The sequence below is a fragment of the Copadichromis virginalis genome, linkage group LG15 (assembly GCF_057382275.1).
Source record: "Copadichromis virginalis isolate Kocher_CV1m ecotype Utaka linkage group LG15, C_Virginalis_male_GT1.1, whole genome shotgun sequence".
Classification (NCBI taxonomy): Eukaryota; Metazoa; Chordata; class Actinopteri; order Cichliformes; family Cichlidae; genus Copadichromis; species Copadichromis virginalis.
Genome location: NC_140632.1, coordinates 18,449,119 through 18,463,386, shown reverse-complemented (window position 1 = coordinate 18,463,386; position 14,268 = coordinate 18,449,119). Strand labels below are relative to the sequence as shown.

The 14,268-nt window shown below is 40.2% G+C and overlaps 1 protein-coding gene across 8 annotated transcripts in view; it reads right to left on the bottom strand.

Moving 5' to 3' along the window:
• LOC146692252 (DNA (cytosine-5)-methyltransferase 3A-like) overlaps nt 1-14,268 on the bottom strand; it is a 101,759-nt gene that overhangs the window by 61,705 nt on the left and 25,786 nt on the right. For all 8 annotated transcript variants that reach the window (XM_085432311.1, XM_085432312.1, XM_085432307.1 and 5 more), the window contains exon 3: nt 4,534-4,641. In XM_085432311.1, coding sequence (XP_085288437.1) covers nt 4,534-4,641 — 108 coding nt within the window. The remainder of the gene's footprint in view (nt 1-4,533; nt 4,642-14,268) is intronic.

The following is a 14,268-nucleotide window of genomic DNA, read 5'->3' as shown; positions in this document are numbered from 1 at the left end:
CTTCCCTCAGGCAGCGTTTCACCTCCCGCTGTGCTGCTTTCATCTCCTCCTTCACTTTGCTCCTGAAAGCCTTCTTCTTCATGTTGAGGACAGCTTTGACTTCCTGTGTTACCCACGGTTTGTTATTAGGATAACACCGTACCGTCTTAGCATTATAGTTTAGCATAACGTCTTAGCATTATAGTTTAGCATAACCTAAGATTGAATCTAGTTATTATAGTGCAAGGAGAGTTTCATTTTTTATAAAAAACTGAGGGGGATTTTCACGTTGAAGCACGTTAAATGTTGGGAAGTGTTCCAATATAACTCTGTAGTCCTACTGTCCTTCAAACTACTTTAATCTACAGTAACACACAGACATGCATAATAACCCACCAGCTGCTCCACACATGGTTGAAGCAGAGAGGAAGAAATGGGATCAAAATGAGGGAGGAAATAGGAGGAGGAGGGGGAATACTATCTTAACTTAGAAAAAAATACTGACCAGCGGGAAAACAAAGCAATGAAATGATGAAGGAAACAAAGACAAAGGCAAATTTAATCATCCATTAAACCATCATCATTACTCTAATATTATGTGTGTACAGGCGAGAGTGTGGTTACTTTTGATGGAAGAGAACAAGTGGAGAGAGAGAGAGAAGAAATTGAGGCTTTCTTGACCCATCTCTGCTCTATATAGTTACTGACAGCTCCACCCTGGAGATCCACACAATTCCTGGTCAGACTCCACGGTGTGATTGTGTATTTGTGCTTTTCATATTTGTATGTCCTGGTGGGGACTTTAACCTGAGTGCACACCAACCTTGGAGGACTTGTCTCACTACAGGGAGCATAAAGTAAAAAAGCATGAAGTAAGGAGAGCCTTCAAGAGAGTGAACACCAGGAAAGCAGCAGGACCAGACGGCATCCCAGGTCGTATCCTAAGAGACTGCGCATACCAGCTAGCTCCTGTGTTCACTGAGATATTCAACATCTCTTTATCTCAGTCGGTGATCCCCACATGCTTCAAAGAGTCCATCATTGTTCCTGTCCCGAAGAAACCCCACCCTGCTTCTCTCAATGACTATCGCCCTGTAGCCCTCACCTCAGTAGTGATGAAGTGCTTTGAACGCCTGGTCAGAGACTTCATCATTTCTTCACTACCAGACACACTGGACCCACTACAGTTCGCTTACCGTCCAAATCGTTCCACAGACGATGCCATCTCTCATCTCCTCCACACATCACTCACTCACTTGGACACTAGAAGGGGGAATTATGTTAAAATGCTCTTCATAGACTACAGCTCTGCATTTAACACCATAATTCCCTCCACACTCACCACCAAGCTGGAGCATCTGGGACTCAGCTCATCTATGTGTCAGTGGATCTCCAACTTCCTAACTGGCAGACCACAGGCAGTAAGGATGGGCGGACATGTCTCAGCCTCCACCACTCTCAGCACTGGAGCCCCCCAGGGGTGTGTTCTGAGCCCCCTGCTGTACTCTTTGTACACATATGACTGTGTGGCCACTACCAGCTCCACCACCATCATCAAGTTTGCTGACGACACCGTCGTGGTGGGCCTGATCTCTGATAACAACGAGACGGCCTACCTGAAGGAGATTAGGAATCTGGAGAACTGGTGCCAGAGGAACAACCTCCTTCTAAACGTCAGTAAGACAAAGGAGCTGATAGTGGACTTCAGCACTAAGCAGGAGAGGAACTACCAGACCCCCGTCATCAACGAGTGCCCAGTGGAGAGAGTGGACAGCTTCAAATACCTCGGAGTTCACATCACGCAGGACCTGTCATGGTCCTGTCACATCAACACCGTGGTGAAAAAGGCCCGACAGCGTCTCTACCACCTCAGACGCTTGAGAGACTTCCAACTGCCCTCCAAGGTGCTCAGGAACTTTTACTCCTGCACCATAGAGAGCATCCTGGCGGGAAACATCTTAACCTGGTTCGGGAACAGCACCATGCAGGACAGACGAGCTCTACAGAGGGTTGTGCGGTCAGCTGAGCGCACCATCCGCTCCGAGCTCCCTGACCTGCACTCAATCTACAGCAGGCGGTGCTGGACCAAGGCCAGGAAGATCGTGAAGGACCTCAGCCATCCCAACAACAGACTGTTCTCTCTGTTGAGGTCAGGAAAGCGATTCCGCTCCCTGAAGACCAACACAGAGAGACTGAGGAGGAGCTTCTTCCCGCAGGCGATACGGTCTCTCAATCACACCACCACACAGTACTGACCCACACATACAGTTCTTACACACACACTGGACTTTCTGGACTTTGGTTTTGCACAACACTGGTCACTATATTCTTCATTTCCAGTTAATACTTGTACAGCTGCTGTTATTGTGTATATATTTATTTAGATTTAGATTTCTTCATACATTCTTATATAGTTCTATATTGTGTATTGTGTATTTTGTTGTACAGTTATTTTATTTTCAACTTTAATTTATATATTTTATCTTATTCTTCCCAGTTAAATTTACTCTTCATTCTAATTTGTGTTGTACAGTTATTTCATTTTTAACCTTAATTTATATTTTATTCCTTCCTAGTTAAATTTACCCTTTTTAATTTTTCATATTTATTTCCTATCTTATTCATAGCCTTTTCCTTTTTTGTTTTCTTTAGGTCACGAGCAGTTGTCCAAGCATTTCACTACATATCGTACTGTGTATGACTGTGTACGTGACAAATAAAATTTGAATTTGAATTTAAAACTTCAGGGATGTGTGTAAATAGTCAATTTGATGATGATGCATTGTTTATCCATTGCAAGTCGGCCAAATAAATGCTAGCCTATACATCAGGGGTGGCCAACTCCAGGCCTTGAGAGCCGGTGTCCTGCAGGTTTTAGATGTATCCTTGATCCATCACAGCTGATTTAAATGGCTAAATTACCTCCTCAACATTTCTTGAAGTTCTCCAGAGGCCTGGTAATGAACTAATCATTTGATTCAGGTGTGTTGACCCAGGGTGATATTTAAACCTGCAGGACACCGGCTCTTGAGGCCTGGAGTTGCCCACCCCTTCTATACATAAAAGCTCTCCTATGTCTGCTTACGTTTCACATTACTAACAGAAAAAAGTAAAGCCCAGAGGATGAGTTGGCTCCAATAGATAACTTCAAGTTTAATCACGAGTTTTTAGATGAATTCTTATAGGGGCTACATTCCCATGCCAACTTATGCTGCACACCTACAGTAGGTTATGCACGAGATAAGACAGCAGCAAGTACAAAACCAGCTTAATGACCAGTCAGTTCTGTGGAAAAAGGCGTTACCATTGGTGGAAAAGCCTGTGGTCCTAAGTGCACAGTTAGAAGAGGGGTCTTTTTGAGGTAGTTTACAGTTTTGACTTTCTCTGACAAAAATTAATACGAGACAGCAATTCTTATAAGCAACTTTATTCCTTGCTATATTTTCCTGTTGGCTGCAAAGAAGGTTAAACTTGTTTTATAAGTGAAAACAGGGCACTTAAGCCTTTTACTTGCCGTCTTATATAAAATGTAGGTAAGTGGTTTGATGTTTGTATTTGTATTTGTTATTCTTTCAGCTTCTTTCACTTGTTCTTAGACCACTGCAACTGAAAGAACAACGCTAAAACTGCCTCACAAACAACCACACACACACACACACACACACACACACACACACACACACACACACACACACACACACACACACATATACAACTTAATTGAACATGCAGTTGTAAATTATATATCAAAAAGGCTGTAATCCAAATCAGTCTGATCCAATAAAATATGATTTGGGACATTAAACTAACCTTAGTGATAACTGTTGGCTTGCATTTGGCAGAGGCTGGGAAAGATATCATAGGTGGAGGAGTGCGTTTGGATTTTAGGTGGCAAAAACTTTGCTCACAACTGTTGAGTCCTTTATCCTCCTCCTACTTCTTTTTTCTACAGCTCAGTATCAGTCAGTTTGTGCTTCTTACATTCAAGTCATGCCCACTTCTGAGCAATCCACCAACCTAAAGTCATATTTTTATGACTTCAACTGATGCTAGAGATTATCTAACTTCTGTTCCAGCCAGACTTTAAGTGGTATATGGAAAATGTGGGGGCTGGAGCCATGCTGACCAGAAATTGATGAGTGTATTAAACTGCCATTACATGTGGAGGACTGCGATGACTACATTTGCAAACAGTCAATGTGTAGGGGACTCCCCCTTTCAAAGATGCTGATTAAGAAAGAAGTCTCTCTCTGTAACACACTGAAGCAGAAAAAAGCAACCCACACAAGCTACTATGTCAGACACACTCAAATGTGACACTTAATGCAGTAAATGCGCCTCCAGATCAGTGTGTTTCTGTATGATATGATTTGACTACAGCTGATGCACGGAAGCTCGCAGGTATGAATGAATAAGAAGGAAAGTAGTGCATGCATGTTTAACAAACCTCTGCAGATTAGAGAGGGGAGTTTTTTTAATAGGTGAACAGATAATCAATCATTCTTCTGCAGTTTAAAGCACAAAACACCATCAGGCTTTAAGTACAGTACTCACAGGAAGCAGCTGTTTGCGTTTCCTGCTGGGACGACCCACTCTGCGCTTGTTGCGGGGGCTCGCCGGTGTCCCCTCCTCTGGACTGTCCTGGTCTGCACCATCTTCACTCTGTGAAATTACAGAGAACCCACATCAAACACTCAACGAAGGCTGTATGAAGTTATAATTGATGTCAGCAGTAAGACCGCATTAAAGCAACACTGACTAAGGGCAATGTGGCTAAGAAGCTCTTCAGGGCAGAAGTTGAAAAACAGGATGTAATGAGCACAGGGCACCATAGCAGTATTAATAACTAAGTTGTTTCCTGGTTTTAAAAAAGCCACTATTCACAGATTCTATGTTTTTTTTCCCTTTAAAGAAAAAGGAAAAGAGATAAACACGCTACTGAAACAAGGAATTTAAAGTTTGACCATGTCCTGATTGAACAAAGCAGTTCTATATCTATAAATGAGCCCAATGTGAAAGCGAAAACCAGTAAATTACATGGTTGCAGACATGAACTCCAGCTGTGACGCAGACAGGATGTTGTACTACCAGACCTGCTCATGATTGATCTAAGCATGGACACAGAGCTCCAGAAGGCTGTTATACTAAGCCACTTTATTGCCATCTAACATTCACTGTGCTTGTTGTTTTTTAACTACATTTAGTAAGTAATTTTATTTATTCTGCTTTTTGAATTTATTAAACAACTTTTCTTTATAGTGCCACTTTATTGTTATATATTTAGCTTTTTTTTACATTGCATTTTGATGTGTTTTGTTCCAGAATTTACCCTTTGAGAGCCTTTATTTTAGTTACATTACTATTTAATCAATCTTTTGAGCAATTCTTACCATATGTAACTGTGTGTTGAGTCGTATTTTTTGTCATTCTGTTAACTTTTTCCAAATATTTAAGATATTCTGTCAGAGGTGTAGTTCTTTTAAGAGCTGCTCACCGAGATACTGCCATGAAGAGGTAGAAAAAACAAACAAATAACCACAAAGGGAGAATGTAGAAATAAAACTTCTATACATTCACTTTCCGCTTTTTATCAAGCTCACAAGAGGCACCAGTCTAACCAGAGATGCCGAGACCTCCCTCTCCCCAGGCATATCCTCGAGCTCTTTCAGGAGGAAACCAAACTAGGCAAGAGACATAATCTCTCTAGCGTGCCCTGAATCTGCACTGGGCTCTCCACCCAGATGAATATCTTAGAAACACCTAGGAGGCATGTAGTAAGTGTCGTGTTCACACGTCTGAATCATCTCAACTGGCTCCCTTTGATGTGAAGGAGCACCCTGAATATGAAAATGACCAAGCCCTAAAACCTCTAAAACTGAGCCCAGGCATCTGTTAAAGGAAGCTCTTTTCTGCTGTACCTCAAATTTTTGATTACTACCCACAAGTTCATTGAGACCTTTGCTTTAACACGCTGCTGCCTCTTTTGACCACAACAGACCATCTACATGACAACAGGCCTGTCAGTCTCTCTATCTGCCCAGAAACTCAATACAAACCTCGAAACTAGGGCTGGGCGATATATCGAGTTTTTTAAAAATATCGATATATTTTTATACGAGATATAAGATGTGACCATATCCTTCATATCGATATATACGTTATAATTAGTTGTGGAGCCATAAGTTTGCCTCTCTTTCGTCCACTTTTGTCTCTACGCAACATTACTCGGCCTCGCCTCTCTTTCACTGAACACAACTCCCCCTCCTCCCCCATAGCTTCACCTGCAGGCAGCGACAATATGAACACGGCAAATCTCCGTTAACGAGTTACTGCACATCGCTCCGTGCGTGGGGCTGGACAGCGTCAACGTGTTAACGAGCTAACCATGCTAACGAGCTAACCACGCTAACGCCATGCAGCCCACAGGGGATGCACAGCCTAAAATCCTTTCATTTTCTCAAAAGTTGACAGCGCACCTTATGTATGAATTCTGGTTTTGCTTGATGATCGCGAACCGATTTTATGTGGAACACGGCGCTCATCAATCTGTCAAAAAATGTTTTAGTACGACTTTGGTAAGCTACGGAGCTGCACCGCTTGATGGATTGTCCGAGGAGCCTCGCGTAGTAATACGCACTGTGCTTCAACGTAATATTACCATATTGTGTGTGTATAAGGACCATAAATGGCACCTGAAGCGGATTTCAAACTCCAGGCTGTCAGTCACGCAGTAGAAGTTGGGAACAGAGCAGCTGTGAAATCGGTCTATGTTATTATGCTCAGCGTCTTTTAGTTTACATTTTGACTGCACAATTGTGAGCTTTTTGTTATGGACAACAACAACATATTTTTCGTTTATTTATGGAGCATTATTATTTAATAAATACTCATAATTTATTTTTGAGTAGTTTTTTTCATGCACATCTATGCTGTATGTTAATAAAAGTGCCTGTGTGACATCTGGGACACAGCTTTGACTAAGAACTCTCTTTTTGTTCTTACTTTATGGCTTTAAAAAATATCGAGATATATATCTTATATCGCCATCCAGTTAAAAAATATCGAGATATGAATTTTGGGTCATATCGCCCAGCCCTACTCGAAACCTTCCCGATGTAAGCTGAAGGTCTTTACTCAATGAAGCTAGGCGGACTACAACATCTGCAAGATACAGAGACATGACTATGACCCCATCAAACCTGACACACCCCACTACTTGGCTGCACCTAAAATATCTGTCCATAAAAATTATGAACAGAAACAGTGACAAAAGGCAGCTCTAGAGGAGTCCAAAGCCCAACAGGAAAGAGTCTGACTTATTCCCAGCAATTCAAACAGAGCTCTAACTACAGTTATACTGAGATTTATTCCCTCGTAACAATGGGACTGATATTCCACTCCCAAACAGGACACCCCAAGAGATGTGGTCAAAGTCCACAAAACACATGTAGACTGGTTGGGAAAAATCCCATGCACTTTCAAATATCCTCAAGGGTGGAAATACAAAATATTTGTGATTTCAACAATAAAGAGGTTTCAACAGCTGAAGCCTTGTTTGTATGTGTCCCCCAACTGTTATTATGACCCAGCTCGGAGGTCGTAGCATTGAACAGTGATGTACCTTTGCCCCAGTTCAGCACATACTGTCACTGTATAGTCTACAGGCATCGAAATTGATGTCCTACACAAGTTCATTAGATCAATTTCACACTGTGTTTCTTGCAGAAAACAATGCAAAAATCCCAAAGCGTGTAGGCGCCTTTATCTGAACCAAAATCAATTAATTTAGGCTGTTGGTAGACTAGCAATGGTGTAATTTACAAAAATATAGGGAATAAAAATAGCTTGCTGCACCTGTGTGTGCTGGGTGTTAAAGGACACCACAGTGCTCTGTGTGACGATGAGCTGAAATGAAATTTGTCCACATTAATTTCTCTTTTTTTATATTACACCAAACAACACTTCTACAATGTCCTTATGGTGAAAATGTTGGCAGCTCAGTGGTGTGACAACAGTGGCTTTCCTCGGACTTAGGTATGCAATTTAACTTGGTATGAATTGCAACTTCAAAAAATCCCAATGATTCAAAATTGTGATACACGAAAGTGTGAAACAGTCATGCAGCGTGCTCCGAGAGGACAAAAAGACACCTCAGGCTATGGACAGCGAAACTCTGCTGTGATAAATGAAAAACAGATGGAGACATGCAACACATTCAGCGCTGAAATTACAAAATAATTATGTCACAATAAAGCGCACATTAACCTCTAAATGTCGTGAAGTTTCTTTAAAATAGGAAACCACAAATGTAATGTTTCTGTTAATCGAGATAAATGAGACAACATCGGGGACTGCTGAGGCACTTAAACTTTATGAGGCTATTTGCCACGACTAAATCAGTAAAACAAGTGAAAGAAGCCAATTTTATGATGAGATACATGGTGAAACTGTTATGTGGATTGTCACATCTGGATTCTTTTAGACTGGATATAGGTCCAGTGAACTGCGTTTGCTTGGAGTCTGTTGTTTGACAGTATTACTATAACAGGTATTTACAGATTCTATAAATTAAACATGCTGAATGTGATGGGGAAATAACAGCTTTGTTTATCTCATTAGTGTTACCTGTGTTTAGTCTGCCACACCTGTCTCCCATTAGTCTCCTAAGTGAATATACCTCCTTTTTTAACCGCTTTTTTACTCCTCAATGGCCAGAGGAGTTGTCTTGTGCTTTTCCCAGTCAAACTTTCAAGGCATGTTCCTCATTTTTCTAGTATAACTCACTGTTTTCCAGCTTTTGTTTCCTACTGATCCTTTTGTGTATAATGCTTTGAACTGCTTCACAGTCTTTGTCTGTCTTTGCCTGCTGCTACTGGACGGTTTGCCTCACTGCCTGTTTCTGGATTAAAGATTCAGACTGTGTGTCTTTATCTCTACTCTGCATTTTTCCTGAATTTGGGTCTTTCCCTGTGTAAAATATCATTATGGGAAACTGCCCAGGAAGAGATGTTCGAGAGGTCCAACTAAATGGTTTTGGTTTGGTTAGGCTTTAATCACACAGGCCAAAAGACCCTTGCAACCTCTGGCCACTACACTCAGAAAAATAAAGGTGCCAACTGGAACCAAAAGTGGTTCTTTAGACTGATGCCATAGAAGAACCTTATTTGGTGCCACAAAGAACCTTTCAAACAATGGTTCTTTAAAGAACCAGACATCTGAAGAACCATTTCAGAACCATAATTTTTCTGAGAGTAGGGAAAAATGTGTATTACAGGACTGATTGCTGGCGGCTGCTTGCCATGGCTAAGGGAAATCAGTCACAAAGAGGGCACTGCATCAAAAACCTTGTGATTGCTTTGGTTACTAGCAGATTGCTATGGAAGATGCAGACTTGTCTGCAAACATTAGCTAACTACTAAATTGGAAAAGTGCAACTCAAATCCGAGATGGAGAATGTTTGCTTTCAAAGGGAAATTTCTACCTCACCACTCTAGCAAACATTTCAAACATATCACCCATGTTTCTATCTCGTATGTATCTGGGAGTGTTCAAAAGGCAACAATTTTACTTTGAAGGCAGTTGGTTCTTTTACAGTTGCACTACTGCTTGGTGAGAAGTTTGCAGACAAGTCAACATCACCCATGCAAACTGCGGGCAAGCAAGAAAAGCAATCACAAGAAAGTTTTTGGTGGAGCACCTTACAGTGGGGGTAAATAATTATTTTATTCCCTGCTGAATTTGTAAATGTGCTTACTCACAAAGAAATGAACCCATTCATGACCTATCTTTAGCGTTCTGGTTGAGAGAAGGAGCTTCTCACTGGTCCCTCACTTTGATTAAGTTATCCTATACCTTTAGCAGAAAAAACAGCCACATCCATGCTTGATTCTGGGGATGGTGTTCTTTAGGTCATTTTTCTTCCTCCCAACACAGTGGGTCGAGTAGAGAATGGACGAGTGGAAGAATCTGATTCTGTAAGCATGTGGACTTTATAAACATAACAATTTCAGATTAGGACTATCTGTAATTGACTGTAATTTACGTGCCAGAATTCTGGCTGGGTTGTAGAGTATCAAATACAGGGAGTGCAGAATTATTAGGCAAATGAGTATTTTGTCCACATCATCCTCTTCATGCATGCTGTCTTACTCCAAGCTGTGTAGGCTCGAAAGCCTACTACCAATTAAGCATATTAGGTGATGTGCATCTCTGTAATGAGAAGGGGTGTGGTCTAGTGACATCAACACCCTATATCAGGTGTGCATAATTATTAGGCAACGTCCTTTCCTTTGGCAAAATGGGTCAAAAGAAGGACTTGACAGGCTCAGAAAAGTCAAAAATAGTGAGATATCTTGCAGAGGGATGCAGCAGTCTCAAAATTGCAAAGCTTCTGAAGCGTGATCATCGAACAATCAAGCGTTTCATTCAAAATAGTCAACAGGGTCGCAAGAAGCGTGTGGAAAAACCAAGGCGCAAAATAACTGCCCATGAACTGAGAAAAGTCAAGCGTGCAGCTGCCAAGATGCCACTTGCCACCAGTTTGGCCATATTTCAGAGCTGCAACATCACTGGAGTGCCCAAAAGCACAAGGTGTGCAATACTCAGAGACGTGGCCAAGGTAAGAAAGGCTGAAAGACGACCACCACTGAACAAGACACACAAGCTGAAACGTCAATACTGGGCCAAGAAATATCTCAAGACTGGTTTTTCTAAGGTTTTATGGACTGATGAAATGAGAGTGAGTCTTGATGGGCCAGATGGATGGGCCCGTGGCTGGATTGGTAAAGGGCAGAGAGCTCCAGTCCGACTCAGACGCCAGCAAGGTGGAGGTGGAGTACTGGTTTGGGCTGGTATCATCAAAGATGAGCTTGTGGGGCCTTTTTGGGTTGAGGATGGAGTCAAGCTCAACTCCCAGTCCTACTGCCAGTTTCTGGAAGACACCTTCTTCAAGCAGTGGTACAGGAAGAAGTCTGCATCCTTCAAGAAAAACATGATTTTCATGCAGGACAATGCTCCATCACACGCGTCCAAGTACTCCACAGCGTGGCTGGCAAGAAAGGGTATAAAAGAAGAAAAACTAATGACATGGCCACCTTGTTCACCTGATCTGAACCCCATTGAGAACCTGTGGTCCATCATCAAATGTGAGATTTACAAGGAGGGAAAACAGTACACCTCTCTGAACAGTGTCTGGGAGGCTGTGGTTGCTGCTGCACGCAATGTTGATGGTGAACAGATCAAAACACTGACAGAATCCATGGATGGCAGGCTTTTGAGTGTCCTTGCAAAGAAAGGTGGCTATATTGGTCGCTGATTTGTTTTTGTTTTGTTTTTGAATGTCAGAAATGTATATTTGTGAATGTGGAGATGTTATATTGGTTTCACTGGTAAAAATAAATAATTGAAATGGGTATATATTTGTTTTTTGTTAAGTTGCCTAATAATTATGCACAGTAATAGTCACCTGCACACACAGATATCCCCCTAAAATAGCTCAAACTAAAAACAAACTAAAAGCTACTTCCAAAAACATTCAGCTTTGATATTAATGAGTTTTTTGGGTTCATTGAGAACATGGTTGTTGTTCAATAATAAAATTATTCCTCAAAAATGCAACTTGCCTAATAATTCTGCACTCCCTGTACTCACTCAGTGTAAATCAATGTATAACTTTTATGAAATGTGTTTTTTCTGGATTTTTTTGTTGATATTATATCCCTTTCCATTAAAATGAACCTACCAGGTAAACTAGATACTGTTCATATGTTTGTAAGTGAGCGAACTTTCAAATTCAGTTTGAATTATTATTATTATTATTATTTTAAAAACCAGTTTGTTTCTAAATATAGCTCTGTTAGGAGTTTCTTTTAGTTTTATTTTAAGTTAAACTTTATTTATATAGTGCCAATTGATAACAATGGTCTCATAAAGGTGCTTTATATAGTAAGGTAAAGACTCTATAATAGTTAGAGAGAAATCCCCCAAATCAGACATTTGGCTGTGACCATAGTTCTCCTGTTTGTTCTTATTTTCTTACATTGATTATACAAACTCGTATCACCCATTAAAAGATTATAATTGGACCCTCACCTGTTTCTATCTCTCCTGGGCAGCTGGGAGTGTTGTGTTTGGATTCCCTTCCTTCCCTGCCTCCCTGCATTTTTGGAGGTATTTGATAACCTTTTGGACAATAATGGAGTCGTTCTCTTTTCTTACATGATCCCAATGCAAAGTGTGACTTGCTCAGAAGCAGAGGTTGCACCAAAGTTTTCAATGAACCCAAGAAGACATATGAGAGAGCCAAACAAAATAAGATGCACCTGCTCCAACTTTAATGTGGTTTCATCCAAATTATGCTTTTAGGTTTAAGGGTGTTTTACTTTAGCTAGAAGGCTGCGATCTCCCTGCTGAAGAGATTCTCATTACAGGTTTTTTTTTATTTATATCCAAGCACTCTTTATACACATCGCTGCCTCGGGCGGAAATTAAATAAATGTCACTGATACCACAGAGAAACATTAGTCTCTTGTGCTGCTGAAGCAGAGCAAGGAGCTTTAAATGTATCAGTTAGGGGCAAATTCGTTTTTAATCAGAGGTTTGCCCAACTTGTTCAAAGCTTGTTTAAGATAAGACAGAAAAAACTAAGATTATAACAAATGTGTTCACTGCTTTCTCAGTAGGTTAAGATAATAGTTCCTTAGGGTTTAAATGTTCTTTTTTTCCCTCACTAAATAAATAGCTCTTTATTCAGTTCAGGGCTGAGTAATTTTCCTTCGAAAATTTTAAATATTTTCCTGGAAAACAGATACAATATCATATATACAATAATCAATCACATTTAAAAACAAACTTTAATAACAGAGTTTCTTAATTTCAGTTTTACTCCAAAATTGTAAACTCCAAAATTATGATGTAGAAGTCAATTTAAAAAAAATTACATTACTAACTAACCCCACTTTAGACTTTATGGAATCTTGAAATTCCATGAGTTTAAATATTTTGGTCCAACTGTGTTAAAGTTACTACAAACTTAAATTAGATGTAAAAATAACTTTTCCAAAACGGATTTTAAAACTGAACGTGAAACAATTTTTTAAACTGCATTAAAATAAAAACAAAATTCACAAAGAAATATTGATCATCATCAACATCAATAAGCCCCACAAAGTTCGTGCAAAGTTAATTGTTTACATTTTGTAATGAAATATACTATGGGTTCCACATTTACCACTCAGAAAACGTTATATGACTACGAAAAGAGACAGTATTACTAGATGTCAAATTTGGATAATAAAGAAGAAAAATACTTGTAATATGTCAATCCTTCTTATACCTCAAAGTGTTCACATTTGTTTAATGGTATTGTGACTTTTTTAATGTTTCATGGCAGTAGATTGTCTCAATGAGGAAAAAATAGACATCCTGTTGCAATAATGTATATCATCTTTACTGCTGCACCGTGTACTTCCTGCTGTCATGCTTGTTTTTTTACCTCTCGCTCTTCTCTGCAGGACGTAGTGTTACAGGGACACTGGAGTGGTTGCTAAGGTGCAGAAACTGCTCAGCAACTGCCTCCAGTGCTGACTAAACATTCTGATGTCACTTCCCTGACAATCGGCTTAGCAACCAGTTAGAGCACTGGGTAATGGCTTTGCACCAGCGTGCCTGATGTGTTGTCCATATGCCTTTGTCGTGACATACGGTCGGAGAAACACACACTCAAAAATGGACTCAAGTATGTGGTGTGCTTTAAAAAAATGTTTAACCAGCGAGATTGTTAGGCAGCTACATAGCTGATGATATGTGTTATTTCCCTAAGGTTCCTAACAGTAATGGCTCCTCTAAGAAAACATTAATTCTCTTGCCATGAAAAGGTGGTCCTGAAACCTGAAATCTTAAGCAAAGGCAAAGGTTAAACTGGATCATTTCTTCAGCAGGGAGAGAAAATATGAGTTTGCAGAAGGGTGAGCAAATATTCTCATTGTAAAAGGCATTCCATTTCAATTTGTGACTGGTACATACATCCCTTTGTTAACCTTTAAGCAACAAAGACATTGTCCCTATACAGCAACCTTTATCTCTGACAGATATTTTAAAAATATTTATATATAATGAATTGTGTTTTAAGTAATTTTATGTAAAAAGGAGATAAAGTGATTTCCTTCAACTGAACTGTTTTATGACAATTTAGAATGAAGTATCTGTTTCAAGGCTTCTGCAGCATGCTTACTACTTTAAGGCTGTTAACCATAACTTGACTGCAAAACATCAGATGCAGTGATTAAAAGT